Source organism: Sinohyriopsis cumingii, chromosome 8 (assembly GCF_028554795.1).
Source record: "Sinohyriopsis cumingii isolate HCF-2022 chromosome 8, ASM2855479v2, whole genome shotgun sequence".
NCBI lineage: Eukaryota > Metazoa > Mollusca > Bivalvia > Unionida > Unionidae > Sinohyriopsis > Sinohyriopsis cumingii.
In genome coordinates, this window is record NC_142968.1 from 32,858,867 (window position 1) to 32,875,317 (window position 16,451).

Below are 16,451 nucleotides of genomic sequence, written 5' to 3' on the forward strand. Positions count from 1 at the left end.
CTGATGATATTAATACCTCTCACATCATTTTTCAAAACTGCCATTGTAAAGCCTCTGCTGAAGAAACCAACACAAGACCATAACGATTTAAAGAACTACCACCCAGCTTCTAATCTCCCATTTATATAACAAATCTTAGAAAAGGTTGTTCTAGCCCAGCTTGTATCTCATCTAAATTCAAACATTTATTTTAGCAATGTACAATCTGCATATCGCCCTTGCCACAATAGTGAAGCTAATCTTCTAAACGTAGTTAATGACATTCTCTCTGCGTTGGATAGCGGAAAAATTACAGTCCTCATCCTCCTTAATTTGTCTGCAGCATTTTACACAATAGACCATGATATATTACTTCACCGTCTCCAGCATGTATTTGACATTCATGATACAGCAATATTGTGGTTCAAGTCCTACTTGGTCAACATGACACACATTTGATCTACACTCCAGCCCAGTTGATATATGTTGTGGTGTTCCACGTGGATCTGTTTTTGGATCTGTTCTCTTCATTCTGTATTCTGTACACTCAGTCGCTCTCAAGTGTCCTAGATCATCATCCAGTGTCTCACCAATTGTAAGCTGATGACACCCAACTATACAAATCTAGCCACCCAACTGAAGTTGATGCTACCATCCAAGGTGTAGAGAGGTGCGTTTCCGATGTGAAATCATGGATGACATGTAACAAGCTGCAAATGAATGATGATAAAACTGAGGCTATTCTGATAACAAAATAAAGACTTTCTCATTCACATCCCTTACATCAAACAATAAATATCAGCAACACTAACATTAAAGTCACACAATCAGTACGAAACCTAGGTGTTACTCTGGACAGTACTCTCACATTGCACCAACACAAACATAAACATATGCGAGGCTGCATATCTTGAGCTGAGACGCATCAGCTTCATTCGCAAATATCTTTCAGTTGATGCCACTAAAACACTTGTGTGTTTATTAATATTTTCCAGACTGGACTATTGTAACTCAATTATGTCTGGTTCATCTCAATATCTGCGCCATAAACTTCAAAAAGTTAAAAACACAACTGCTCGGATCCTGCTTAGAGTACCACGATCAGAGCACACCTCCCCGCTGCTCTGTGCCCTACACTGGCTATCCATTCGATCCAGAATCAAACATAAAATTTGTTCTCTGTGCTACGTTTCACCGTCGGGCTCTAGTACAATATACCTATCCGACCTCACCGATGTGTATACACCAGCAAGATACTTACACCCCTCTTCTGACAATCGTCTGCTCATTATTCCCAGTATGAAAACAAAGTCAAATGGACAGCGTTCTTTTGCATGCAAGGGCCTAGCAACGTGGAATGAATTCCCCACTGAACTTAGACACAAAGCCACGATTATCATATTCAAGAGTGTTCTCAAAACTCACGTATTTCGAATGCAAGACCAAACTTAAAGACCAAATAACCTTTCCTAACTTAAATATTCTCAGCATGTTTTTTTTAATGTTTTCTCATTTCATGGTGTTTGTTTTTGTAATCATATCATTATATGGTTTTATTTATCTTATAGGCGTTGTCTAATGTTGTAAAACGCTTAGAGCTTCTAAAGATGAGGCGCGATAGAAAGTCCTCGTTATAATTATTAGTATATACTTTACGCATGTGCACACGTAAAGTTGATTGTTACATACTTAATCAGTTCTTTGGAACTTCTTTACAAAATTATTAGAGTAAACAGATTCGTATTTGAATCTGTATCCAAGAAGAATGATCTTAAAGAATTATAACACTTCATACATTTTCTCATCCTTTAATACATGCAACATGTAAATAAATTCAATTGCATTGGTTCAGTTGTAAAACGTTTATCGGTTTTCTTATTGCATGGACTTTGCCCGTGCAGGATCCTGTGAACCGAACTCTGTGTTTTTAAATAATGTATGATGTGAATAAACCAGTCTCGAGTAACACTTTACGTAGAAACAAAATCCCAGCTTATTTCATTTCAGTATAACGCATAAACATTAAAATTGTACACTTCCGTGACACTGATAGCATTTGAATTTTAATAACATTTTTCAGGCATTGTGTCTATTGCGTATTCTATTTAACTGCATTGTATCATCTGCTCTTTTATTAATTAGTTAGAATAAACGTGAGTAAGATGATGACATATACTATTTCCTACTCGTTTGAACTGCATATTTTGTTCCATTCCAGTGAACGGAGGATGGAGTACTTGGTCTCATTGGAATATTTGCAGCGTGACATGTGGAGGCGGCCAACATTATAGAGTTCGCATTTGTGACAATCCTACTCCAGCCAATGGTGGAGCTTTGTGTAGTGGTTCAAAGATGGAAACACAAGCTTGCAATTATCAACCATGCACAGGTTAGGACAAAGTGTTCTTGGTCCCGATATTTCTTCCTTTGCTCTGCAGTGGTTTGCTAGCATTTTCGGTGATTTTGTTATATGGTTTGCAGTCTCTTTATCTTTTCGTTTCTTTCCATTTTTCCTGGCTTTGTCTTCTTAAACATAGAATGGGGACATTGTTCCTTCATTCCTGTCTTTATTCGATTATCTATTTTGCCTTACATACTCTCGGCCAACTGGGAATGCATGGTTTAATTTATATAATTAACACTGGATGTTATGTCTCCAAAAAAGAGAGCAATCGATCCATACTAATGAAAAATGTAATTTTCTTTGGTTCTCAATATTTTTGACCAAAGACAATTATTGAATTATTGATGCATTATTTAAAAACTGATATGTGCAGTGGTATCTAGCTTTAACTCATATGTACTGAGCCCCAGAAACGAAACACTTTACCCTCTTAAAATATAAACGTTCAAGATGTACTTCATATTGGTCAGAGATCATACTAGGATAGAAGATGTTTACACTAAAATTGATGTTGATGTGAGAATGCCTTCGTTCATACACAAGGTTTATTACTGAGTTAAAAGTAAGGTGAGAATTTTCCAAGTTCAAACATTAAAACATTATGTTTGTGAGGGAAATTCAAATCCATTTGTTGCAACAACAACAACAACAAAACCAAAAAAAAAAAACAACCCCAAAGAACACAAAAACAACGAGAGAAAAAACCCAACAACACAACAAAACGATAGTACAGATATGGCCAAACTTGAAACTATCATGCATTCCGTGTTTAATATGTAGAATCTAATCCTAAAGAAATAGTCGTAGGTGATGTGAATATTTTTATATTAGGTAGTGCACATTATATTGCACTATAGTTTGCTTATACAATACATCTTGTTTCTGTATACTCTTGAACTATTTATTTGATGAATCCTACACTTATGATTCAGTCATTACAAATCTTTATTCATTTTCATGTTTCGCGTTTCTATTGGACGAGTCAATACCAAAACAAGAAGATAGTAATTACAACCACCTTTGATATGTGTTGCAACTATGAAAATAGGACATGCATAATTAGAGAGAATGTTAACAAAACCGTATCGAAAATACTCCGACATTAACTTACAAATAAATTTATATTTTATGTCGGCATCAACCAAGATAGTCTTGCATTTTCTATCGGGCTCAAATTTATCGATTAAAAAGGATGCGTTCCAAAGGAAGACCGAATTATGTCTGCATTGTACGGATGAAGCAAACATTCACAACAATCACTTTGATATAATCCAAAATCGTCATTCAGTGAGTTCATAGTATTTTCATGACAGCTATTGGTCCAATTAATTTGAATATTTTGAGCACTGTAAGTCTAATGAGTGACTAAATTAAATAAAAACATCATTACTCCTAGTATAACCGAATATCTTCTACGACTGGTATTTGCTTCTAGGAATGCCTATTTCTAAGCAAACACTCTTCAATATAGATTACCAACATGCAACAAATAGCGTCGTACATTCACAATCACGACAACAATCAGGGCACGTGGGTTTCGCTAGCTGATCAAGAATTAGGCCAGCCTTGCCTGTCAAAACCCTATGTCACCCATTCACACCCCCTTATGTTGACCTGGAGTTCTACTCAGCCTTGAAACTAACACGTTTATCTAGATATTATTTCCTAAGTGCAATCTTGCGGTCATTGCTGAACATTAATATCTTAAATATTATTATCGAAATAATCCCTATTAACTTTAATCATGAATCATACTACACATAATATAACTATACAAAAGAAATAAGTAGACAATAGATTGAGATAGCATCACATAAAATATCACTAAATTTAGAGATTTATAAACTAAATTGATGATGACAATAACATGTTTTAAACTGACAGCATGGTTACAGAGATTTTATCTACAAAACAACACTGAACAAAGAATGAAACATAACAAAAACACACAATGACAAACGATAACGACATAAAAACTACAGTTGACGTAATTACAGAAAATCTCACAAACTCTGTATTTATACATAGATGGAACAGTACAGACTTAATGAATGAAATAAAACAAAAACTGTTTGGAGACATTTAAGAAAATGGACAATTTTATTTTACCAGCCGTTTAGTACAATTTCAGAAAATGTTGACCGTTAACTCTGATAAGCATTTCCAGCCGCAATAATAAAAACAACAAATGCTAAAATATTTGTGAATAGTAAAAATTGAAGTAACAGTTCACAGGAGTTATATTGTCTTCACTAACAATATAAACACACATACATAAACCAGGAGTCAATATGGCTTAATTTTTAAGAGAATAAAATCCTGATAATTATTTTTTGCTATTTTGTTTTCTTTTGTCCATAATGTACATGATGAGACATCTATTTTTGAACAATCACTTATTGATACCATAGTGATTTCAAAGTTACAATATAGCACAAAAAGGAATTTTCATTTGAGAATGGGAGCATCTAAATTCAACAAAACCGTGTTTTGGCACCGTGTACATTGTATTTTCTGTTTACATGCATAATCTTATCTGTCACTGCATTTATTATTCAGAATAAAACTAACCCATATGATTATATGTACACAAACTTCTAGCTCCTTTCAAATGCAGGGGAAAATTGTTCTTAGCGTATATATGGCAAATTTGCAGTGAATGGTGGATGGAGTACTTGGTCTCATTGGAATATTTGCAGCCTGACTTGTGGTGGAGGCCAACAATTCAGAGCTCGCGTTTGTAACAATCCTACTCCCGCAAATGGTGGAGCTTCATGTATTGGCACAAACAGAGAAACGCAATCTTGTAATGATCAACCATGTACAGGTAAGTGACACATTATTTTTGGTTCGAACATTCATTTTCTAAATGCCCAAACATAATCTGAACCACCACTGCCGCCGCTTCAGCTGAGTCAGTAATGTCAGAATAGATAAACGGACTGGTATATATTTACAAAATATGCTAGAATACAGAGAGCATCTACTTTTATAAGTTTTGTCCCCTGTAGATTGTTAAATCTACATTGTTCTTAATAATGTTAATAATTATTTAGTTGCCGTGTCGTGGGTATTGAATACATTAGGAAACTCCTTTAGTTCCACTTATGAATTATAGAAATGAATACAATATCATCAATAGACCGAACACAGAAAGAAAATAGCATCTGAGGTTTAGGACATGCGTCTCCCACTGGACACCATGAATGTGTAGATGAGCTGGATCAGACGCCTTACACATAGCTTAACGTACAATGTAGAAGTTTATATGATTTAAAATAATAATTAATTGAAAATTTCGTGAACATGCCGATTTTCACTCTGGTTATCAAACATGACCTTTCTGTAAAACAGCCACTCTGTGTCATAGATATAAGATTTAAAACTAAATATATCCCTTGACAATACAATTAGTGTTGCACTTGAAAAATATCAGTCACTGTATTTGATATAATGAACGTACCTGGTATAATCAAATTTCCCATAGGTTTGTGAGAGTACGGTAGGTGAGAAAATATACATTAGCGTTGAATACTTCTGAAAAAAGCGGTCAAATTGCATCTGGCCCACAAAACTGCCTTCACACATGGTCAAGATAAGGTCTAGATGTTACTTATATTTCATATTTTATTTCATCTCCCAATTTTATTTGATATCACCCACAAAAGGAAATACAGATGATTTACAGATTAACAGTGCACGACAAAAATACTATGTGAACTATAGAATCTACATTCTTTTTAAATATATCGGAAATAGGTAACGGTATAGTAGAACTGCAAATAAAATATATTATTATGCTTTTACCTAGTCCACGCGAAGTGGTCAGATTGGGGACTTTGGTCCTTATGCACTGCCACTTGTGGTTCGTCTGCTACTAAACTCCGAACAAGAACATGCATCCATCCCACCCCCTCTTCAGGAGGAGATAACTGCATTGGCATGGCGTCAGATGCAGAGGCATGCCACCTAAACGCATGTCCAGGTAATGGATATCAGGCTTGTTTCTAAGGCAGATATATATATATATATATATATATATATATATATATATATATATATATATATATATATAATATGTAGTGAATCGTTGTGGCGGTGTGCTCTGCAGAATATTGAAAAGTTCTGATATAAACAGGTAATTGCATGTCCTTCTTCGTGTCAGATTGCATGTTTTATGGTTGTTACTTTGCTGTGTTTAAAAGGCGATATAGATTATGGTTGATATTTCTTCAGAATTAAAAACAAGTAAGCTCTAACTGCTTCTAACCTTTTTTCATATGTAGACAAATGTTGTATGTCCCTTATTGTTTTGAGTTGCCAGTAACCAAGAAATAAGAAACAAAGAATATCTTCATCTATCACTGAACTCAAGTGGAAATTTATGATGTAAAGTCCTTAAGATGAAACATATCACGGGCTTTTTTTTACTGACTTGGGATCTTAGTTTCTTGATCCATTGTGTCCAGACTAGGCTCCGCAGCCGAAATCAACCAACCATGGCTTGGACATAAAACCACATACATAGTGCAAACATTGGACTATACACATTAATGATCCACGAAAGTGACCAAGATACAGACACGTTGTCTCGGCTGTATACGGTATGGCAAACAGCAGTGCTGAATCGATCAATACGTGACCAAGCTATAGATCTCTATAATAAATTAATCAGTTTTAACTTGGTGCAGCTGAATATTATATGACTCATTTAATTTATTTAGCTGTAAATTTGTTTTGGCGTGCCTAATTAAAAGAAAGGTGATGCAAGCATGATATCTACAGGGAGCTATAGCAAAATCGGTTTTGCTAAATCAAAAAGTACTGCATTGCTTCTATGATTACGATGTCGACATATCAATTTGACCTAAAAATTATTATTTCGTGACTACAGGTGCTTACCATTACACTGAGCTATGTGTGAATGTGCATATTAAGTTTGTGAATATTAGTTTAATTTGACTATTTTAGATATTAGCTCATTGTGGAAGGAGTTAAACAATTTCTTGTCCAGAAATGCATGGTTGTCGATTATTCGCTCCACACATAACAGTGGCCGCGAGAGCTGAAGCTTCGAGCTATCAAAGACACCATTTCTGGTTGTTGTACGAGTTTCAAAGAAACGTTTTTCTTAATAAGTAGGGGACTGCCTAGTCTAGCGGATGCAATGTGAGAAGGGAAAGCTAATTTGATGCAGTAAATTCGACTTCAGTAATTGATACGTGGCACGCATAATCTTTGAATCGTACCTGCAACTGATATAGACTCCAATTAGGCACGTGCGAAAACTTCATAGCTTCGACGGAGATTATTATTATATATTAAATGGTCAATTGGTATACAATGTAACAAGTCAGATTGACTACCAAAATATCCTAGCGGATTGTATGGCGGTCACTAAAATGGTATCAATTTGTCAAATCAATGGAATATAAAATAGTGGGAGAGAAACATTGATTTTTCCATTGTTTTAATGAATCATGTATGTTTTTCAATTAAGACAACCTAATGTAATATACATTTTTAGAGACATAACTGAAGCACATCGATAAATTATTTAACTTGGGAATGACCTTATAAATAGAACAGAATATAATAGAACAGGCATAAGATAAATAAAATAAAGAATAAGTTATATAGTATGGTGTAAGAAAACTTTGAATCTCAAACTAAATCGCCCACTTCGTCTGAAACGTATAAAGCGAGTGGAAAGTTTAATGATGTTAGCTAATGTTCTCTCTGGAATGGTAAAGACTCAAGAGCCCATCAAAAAAGATATGTTTTTGGGGTAATGTATAGGTATCGTATATGAACTCATTAATCTTACAAACAAGCAGAAGAAGAGAGACGCAAGTAAAGAACAAAGTTCGGGATATAATACTAAATGCAATGACCCAAGAACTATTCAGGAAATTTACCAGCTTTTGGAATGTATCCGTGTTTGCAGACGAGTTTATGCAACTTTGGCAATATTTTCTGTAGATGCAAAAGCAAAATGAACCTTTAAACTTAAAGTTTCGAGTTACCATGAAGTTGCGAAATGACATCACTATCAGTTGATGTGCATGAAGAGATAAACCAAAGGCGAGTGGTATCGATACCCAATCTGGTGGAAAGGACAGAAATGATTGTGAGCCTAGCGATGTGGATTTTCAAATTAGTATAGACGCTCGTCAACTGCTAACAAACATGATTATTGGGAATCATATCACTGTTACAAAACTTTGACCATTCTGGAGTTGAAGAAGATATTGTCCTTAGTGCGCCACTGGTTATGCCGCTAGGTCGCGACAAGGCATGTTTTAAAACTATTAAATAGTGGATTCACATCGGTGCTTGTACAATCCTGAACCGTAACGACACCAGATCCGCAAATGACGAAACTGATAAGGGTATTGAAAATATTGTCGAGAAGTTGGGGAACTATATAAAGTCTAGATCGGGTATGACCCTTGAAATTTGTGCGGCAGTCGGGGTACATATATTTCCATATCAATCATTTCCTGGATCCAACTACATACCAACATCAGAATGGGTCCCGCCAAAGTGAGTGGTAAAGTAAACGTTTGTGACGATCTGAATGGGCAATTTCGACGGCAATATATATCACTAGTGAAAATTTGAAAAACTTAACCCATGTATCGCTGTTAATGTTGTTCACTTATGAAACAGGCTTTTGTCCGCTTGGCTTTTGTCCCTACATGGATTGATTTGTTGTTGCTTTAACTAGACAGCAAATGCAAGATCAAAAATGTACTGAAGAAGACGTTGTATTCGTATGTTTAACAACCAACAACTTCTAACCTACGATGCCTTTCACGGTGGTGTTATTAGTAACAAATCGCAGCGGATAATAATGTCAGAACCAGGCAAACCATTCTCAAATTAGTGCAAAGACATATGCCAGTCCCTTATAATATCGACGCGGAATTTGAATGTCTCAGTGTTTCAGTGGAAGGCTCTTATTCCAACACGAAAACGCAAATCATATCACTGAACAACTCCCGTGCGAGCTTTGTTATACTACAGCAATTGGTAGTGACGGTAGTGATGGGCATACCGAACCACCGATGTTGTATCGTGGCAAGGATTCCGTTGATTAGTTGCTTAACTCGAATGAAGTTACAACGAAATAGATTCAATGAAAGCAATTTTCTGCAGCCACTCTTTGTTTGATCTGTGTTGGTTTCTGTGGTAAAAGGCAAAGGTCTTCTACTGGAAGCTCTAAAGTATATGATCACAGTCATATCACTGGCTTGTACAGTGGAACGACACTCAACGCATGCAACGCAACGCATGCAACCGCAAATTTAGCCAAATAAAACAAAATTCCCTGTTGTGTTTCATGACCTGCGTATGTACGATGGTCACTCGCTAACGCAAGTAGTAGCTACAGCATCAAAATCACCAAGGAACGTGCTCCCCAACAACATGGAAAAATACTTGACTTTTGTGTGGGACAACTGCAGCTCATCGATCTGCTGCAGGTTCTGAATTCCTCTCTGTAATCAATCAAATGGAGTAGAACTTTGCAATCACTCGTAATTTACTGTATTTACAAGAAAGGTTTTTATCCTTATGAGTGCACGAGTGACTGGGACAAATTTACTGAAACTCAGTTACTAACCATAGAAGCGATCAAGCAAACAATATTTGGTCCACATTTGAATGTCAAAACATGGGTGACTGTCTATCTGTATCTGCGTACTGACGTGTTGTTACTTGCTGATGCGTTTGAGACAGTTCGGTACGATGTTGTATACGTGTACAAGCGAGATTCCGTATATTTCTTCGCATCTCAGTTATCTCTTGGGATGAGCTTTTGTTCACACCTTAAATCGATTTTGCACTGCTCACTTACATTGAGCAGCATATGTTCATCGGAGAATCACTTCTTGGCTGGTTTTCTATGGAGAGTCACATATAACCCAAAAATAGACGGGTATGACCCCGCCGCCCCTAACGGTTACATCATGGATCATGCTTAATATAACCTCTATGATTGGACAATGATACAGCCGCTTCCGGATGACAGGTTTCAGTGGACTAAATCAGCAAAGATTGACACTGAAAGATTGGCACACAAAAACACAAAAATGATTGTAACATCAACATATGATACGTATACTTGTATGAAATTGATCTAGACTGCCAAGAACATTTACATGGTTTCACAACGAATATCTGCTGCCAACAGAAGGGTTGTCGGTACCTAGTTCGTGGGTCTCTCAGTATCAGTGCCAGATCGTTGATGAATCTGACCTAAATACACTGAATGGCCCAAGGTTGTCCCATGTCCTAGGAAGAAACACAATTATAAACTGCAAATATGTTACCGCCAGCTGTAAATGTGATTGGGTACGAGTGTCAAAATGGCAAGTGAAAAGATCCATTGAGTGCTTGAATTTCGCCAACAGGCTTGCATGGCACCGAATATCAAGATAAACTTCAATATAAGAACAGCAACCATAAATGAGTTGTTAGAATAACCTTTCAAACATGTGAACAAAGAAGTGTTTGGAAAAACCATGGAGAATCTGCATAAGGAATCCGAGTAGATCTGCTCTGTGATAGTGAACAAGACAAACCCATCGCTGATCCGGCCTTTGAAATCAGAAAATCATAGATGGTTGACTAGATGTCATTCACAGTAAAACATCAAACCTCAAGCTAACAAAACCAATTTTCGTTTGTTAGACCATGATGTACGTGTAAAATCTTTTAATGTATGAGTTTTACAATCAGGATCAAACGGTTTGATGAGGACTGGGTCAAGACGCTGCACACCAACACTGACTCGTTGCTGATGCACATTATAACTAATGATGTGTGGATGAATGTGGCATAATCATGTTTGGCCAATGTTTTGGATACCATTGATCATCCTAAAGAATATCCGTTGTTGAGTAACACCAACAAAAAAGTATGTTCAACGAAGAATGTTTGAGTAAATTAGTCGATGAGTATGTAGGTCTGGGACCTAAAATGTACTCGATTGTTGTTAATGGCTCCAATAACATTAGAATGGAAAAAGGTGTTCTACAGATTATTGTGCAAAATGATCTTTGGCACGACAGACATGTCCATGGAATGTCTTCGAGACCAACATGAATTCATACAACAACAATTATGATACTGCGCCAGAAACATCTAATGGGTGTTTTTAAATTCACTATAATGAGTGTGTCTCCAATTAACAACAAGAGAGAGATGCTCCCATGTGTAATAACCACCTACACGCTTAGCCATCATACTGTTGTTAATCTGCTTAAACCAATGCACTTTAACGTGTTAACACATATCATAGCAGCAGTTCCATATTTACTGGAAAAATGTGCAATCCCGCTCACACAAATGCTCGGCTTGGTAGGATTGCTGAATGTTCATTAATAGGCCTCAAACTATAACGTGTTGGTTATCTTGGACAATCAATCATTTACAAAATCGTAGATATATCGGTAGACCAACTCTCCAGGTGCATACAGATATGAAATAAAAATGTTTCCGAGTGGCTGAAGCGGTGTCTGCAGCAGTGGCTTGTAAGACTATATTCTGAGTAAATGTTATTGTCTTTTGTCGAATCGCATCAAATGGTTTTAAACCAATTGTTCGTATTACTTCATTGTTTTAGCGCCGCTATGAAGAACGAAAGGCGCTTTATCCATTGTGTGAGACCTCTTAGCTTTCATCAACGATTCATATGCGTGCTAATGACCTAATAATCGCGTTCAAGTGAAAGTTTGCCTTCATTGGAGAGCAGAGTTATCCCACAGTAATTTCAACAGCCAGACGTTTCACCTTGTTTTTGTACAAGGTGATGATGACTGCATCTCGGAGGTCTTGTGGTAGTTTTCCTCGTTCGCAGCATCAAACGAAGAACTCGTGGAGTTTGGTGTGCAATGCTGGGTCTCCTCTCTTCCATATCTCTGGTGGGATACATTATTTTTCTGCAGAGCTGTTCCAGTTTTTAGCTGTTTTATGGCTTTTACAGTCTCTTGCAGTGTGTTAGCCTCACCGAGTTCCATCTTTGTTGGCTGTTGTGGGATGCGATAAATAGCTTTCCCCTGGATCGTACGGCTAGTGCTGAAGAGTGTGTGGAAGTGCTCTGACCAGCGGTTCTTGATAGATCCCCTGTTAATGAGTAGCTCTTGTCAATCTGCAGTGCGTACGGCGCTCTCTATTTGGAACGAAGGAATATACACTGCTTTCAACGCTTCATATAACCCCTTGTAGTCACCAGTTTCAGCCTACAGCTGTTTTCGTTCTGCAAGCTTTGTCCACCATTAATTTTGTATGTCTCGGAGACTGCACTGGAGGGAGCTGCAGATAAGGCGGATGGCTGCTTTCTTCTGTGGACAGGGTGGCTGAGCGACGTGGGCTTGGTACGCTGATTTCTTTTTGGCAAACAGTTCTTCAATTTCTTGGTTGTTTTCATCAAACCAGTCTAAATGTGTTAATGACCAGGCTGGGTTTTATGCATATTCACAAAATGATTAATGTGATATACATACACATAGACACATGCAGATCCATACACACACATACATACATACATATGAATATATATATATATATATATATATATATATATATATATATATATATATATATATATATATGGGTAAGAGAGAGAAAGACAGATAGATATACAGATAAACAAGCTAATGCTTTAGACATTAGATAACTGAATGACCTTTATCTTGTTTTGCATATATTGAACGGTTCATTCTTATATATATATATATATATATATATATATATATATATATATATATATATATATATATATAGATAGATAGATAGATAGATAGATATATAACTTTAACATGCATTGGCGGTAATATATGTCAATTCTTTAACCTGGACATTTAGTATTGCATTTTAAGTGTATTTTTTAGCTTTTTTCTCTCTGAGATGTGATAAATTTACAAACAAATGATTTAGGTAGCTTCAAGATTCAGATAAAACAGTTATCAGAATTGACATTTACGATAGCCAATTGTACGTTAAAATACGGAATCTAATGCCTTCTAAATTTATTGAGTTATTCAATCTGTTACGATGTAGTTAGGAAAATCAAGGTCCCGATTATTTAGTGATCATATCGTCTTTCCTGCATGAAGGGGTGACATCAGCGGTCACAGAGTATCCTATCTTATAAATTGACGTTGGAATGGTATATCCGCACCGGGTGGAACATATCAATTTTAAATACGTTTAGCTAGCCAATTATGCGCATGCCATCGTTCGTCTCGTAGTTTCTTTTTAGCTTTTTAACCTTAATGTTGCCATATAGCTACTAAAGAAGGAAAAAATAGAAGAATTACAGTACACAACATAAATGTTCTGTCAAGTATAGAAACTATATACTCTGCAAATACATGAAAAGAAATGAGACATTTAATAGAACAAGATATTAAAATAATTAGTATGCTTTTACTTAGTCGACGGGAATTGGTCAGATTGGGGGAACTGGTTCGCATGCACTGCCACTTGTGGTTCCTCCGTTACTAGAAGTCGATCAAGAACGTGCACCAATCCCGCCCCATCCACAGGAGGAGCTAACTGTATGGGCACGGCGTCAGATTCAGAGTCATGCAACCTAGGCGCATGTCCAGGTATGTAATATCAGATTTATAACAAAGGTGGCTCTAATAATCGCTCTATAGATAAATAGAGATGTGTTGGGATGTGCTCTGAAGAATATTTTAAATTTCTGCAATAATTATGTACACGTATTAACTCCTGTATGCGTCATGTTTGTTGATTTGCTGTATGTAAAAGGTAAAATGGATTATGTGTGCAATGTTTGAAGATCAGAGCCGGAACCTCCAACTTTTTCTAAACTAAATTCAGATGAAATTGAACGGTATATGTCCATTATAGGGTAGATCTCCAAGTAACCAATACATAAGAAACAAAGATGTCTTCAATTATCACTGAACTAGACACGACACTTAACAGAACAGTCGTAAAGCTTAAACATTACACATAAGTCGACCACTGAGACTACATTAACAATGAAATATCGGGGATATAATATGCGTTCACATAAATTTAAATAAAAAACAGGTGTTGTTGTGGCTCATCAATTTATTGGTCAATACAATTGTTTTCCAATATCAGCAACATGCTGAAAAAATAGTTGTCACCTATAATAGTTAAAAGGTTGAATTCCTGTAGAAACATTCATGTAAAGTTTCGCAAACATAACCGTTTATTTTGTCTATGTTTTGTATTTGCCTTTGAAAAAGTCTCATTAAAGAGTCGAAAGCATGACCATTTGCAATTTCTTGTTAAAAGTTGCATACCTAATTTCTGAAAGGAGGACACAAATTAATAAATAAATGATTTACTCGCCATCAAGATTATGATAATATAAAACTTGTCAACACATGACATTTGCATTGAACTTGCAACTTGAAAAGCGGAACCTGGTGGTTTCAAATTATTTTATGTTGTTCAAATGAATCCGTTGTCGTGTAATTCGTAAAATAAATTCCAGATTAAGGAGTGAATATATCGCTATTTTCTCATGACGGTGAGACTGCTCCAATCACCAAATAATCTGTACCATAATGGATAGAATTACGTTGAAACTGCCATCGTTCTTCTCATATGTTTATTTGGGCTTTTTATGTTAAAACTGTTTGATACCTCCTAAAGAAGTAAACAGAAGCATCACCAATTTGCAGTACATAACATAAGCATTCTGCCACCCATAGCACCTACATAGTGTGAAAATATGTGGTAAATACTGAGACACATACTAGAACAAGATAAAAAGATTTATCATCTATTTACCGAGTCGATGGGAATTGGTCAGCCTGGGGGCATTGGTCCGCATGCATCGCCACTTGTGGTTCCTCCGTTACTAGAAGTCGATCAAGAACGTGCACCAATCCCGCCCCATCCACAGGAGGAGCTAACTGTATGGGCACGGCGTCAGATTCAGAGTTATGTAACCTAGGCGCATGTCCAGGTAATAAATATCATATTTCTACCAAGCTGACTCTTTCAATCGATATAGATATATATAGATAAGCAGTGGTGGGATGTGCCCTGAGGAATATTTGAACTTTTTCAAAACTGAGGCAAAATTACTAACTCCTGTCTGCGTTATGTTTGCTGAATTGCTGCATTTAAAAAGTAAAATGGATTAATGATAATATTTCTTGAAGATTAAAGCCGGAAGGCTGCAACCTTTGTTAGAACCGATACAAATGCAAATGAACGGTATATGTCTATTATAGTGTTGAGCTCCCAGTAACCAAGAAAAAAGAAACAAAGATGGATCCATTTGAAAATTGACCTAGACCACAAACTTAACACGAACAGTCTTAAAGCTAAAATATATCAAGAAATTCGGCCAATGTCTGTCAATTCATATTCTTCCTCGTGATACGATTAGGTCAGGTCATTGTTGGGTCGGAACATACAAAAAACTATCCGATTCGGCGACTGGACTAGGATAGTTATAACCTGTGCGGTACCATTGAAAACCTCATTATTATTCTGAGTTATAATGCATACAAATCCCTGACTAAGGCAAGATTTAGCAACGGGAAAATAATTGTTGGGCTACATAATCATACCTGGATACGTTCAGGGCCTGGAATGGAACAAATATAAGTGCATTCCAATAGATCAGTACCAACTGGCAGTTCTAGAGACCTGCCATTAAATGCTCGAACAATTTTGGTTAGATGTGGAAAGGTTGTAATTAAAGGGGAATATGAGTTAGTTTGTTAAACAACGTAAGCAAATGTACCAGAAATGCACACTGCAAAACCAATCTATCTTTTAAACATTTGGAGCTGAGTTTGACATAAACGTTACAGTGCTTGATGTTTGGAAGAAATCGGCGTCTAGCAGAAGTCATGGTCGAAGTGAAGCAAATATAAAATGCGCTAGTTCGCGTCTAGTATTTATTTCAAAATATCATTTAGAAACCGTACGTTAATGTGTCTCAAAGATCATTAATGACAAAACGTCCCGAACAAATGACGAAACCAGTGAAACAAACTACGTGAAACAGGTCCTATTCTCAAGCAGATGGCAAAAGCTG

The 16,451-nt window shown here is 36.4% G+C and overlaps 1 protein-coding gene across 7 annotated transcripts in view; it reads left to right on the plus strand.

The window, feature by feature from the left end:
* Positions 1 to 16,451, plus strand: part of LOC149793253 (coadhesin-like) — a 56,884-nt gene that overhangs the window by 24,212 nt on the left and 16,221 nt on the right. For 4 of the 7 annotated variants that reach the window (XM_089967220.1, XM_089967225.1, XM_089967223.1 and 1 more), the window contains 5 exons: positions 2,198 to 2,368; positions 5,040 to 5,210; positions 6,195 to 6,368; positions 13,828 to 14,001; positions 15,192 to 15,365. In XM_089967220.1, coding sequence (XP_089823346.1) covers positions 2,198 to 2,368; positions 5,040 to 5,210; positions 6,195 to 6,368; positions 13,828 to 14,001; positions 15,192 to 15,365 — 864 coding nt within the window. The remainder of the gene's footprint in view (positions 1 to 2,197; positions 2,369 to 5,039; positions 5,211 to 6,194; positions 6,369 to 13,827; positions 14,002 to 15,191; positions 15,366 to 16,451) is intronic. The other 3 variants (XM_089967224.1, XM_089967222.1, XM_089967226.1) reach the window with 3 other exon arrangements.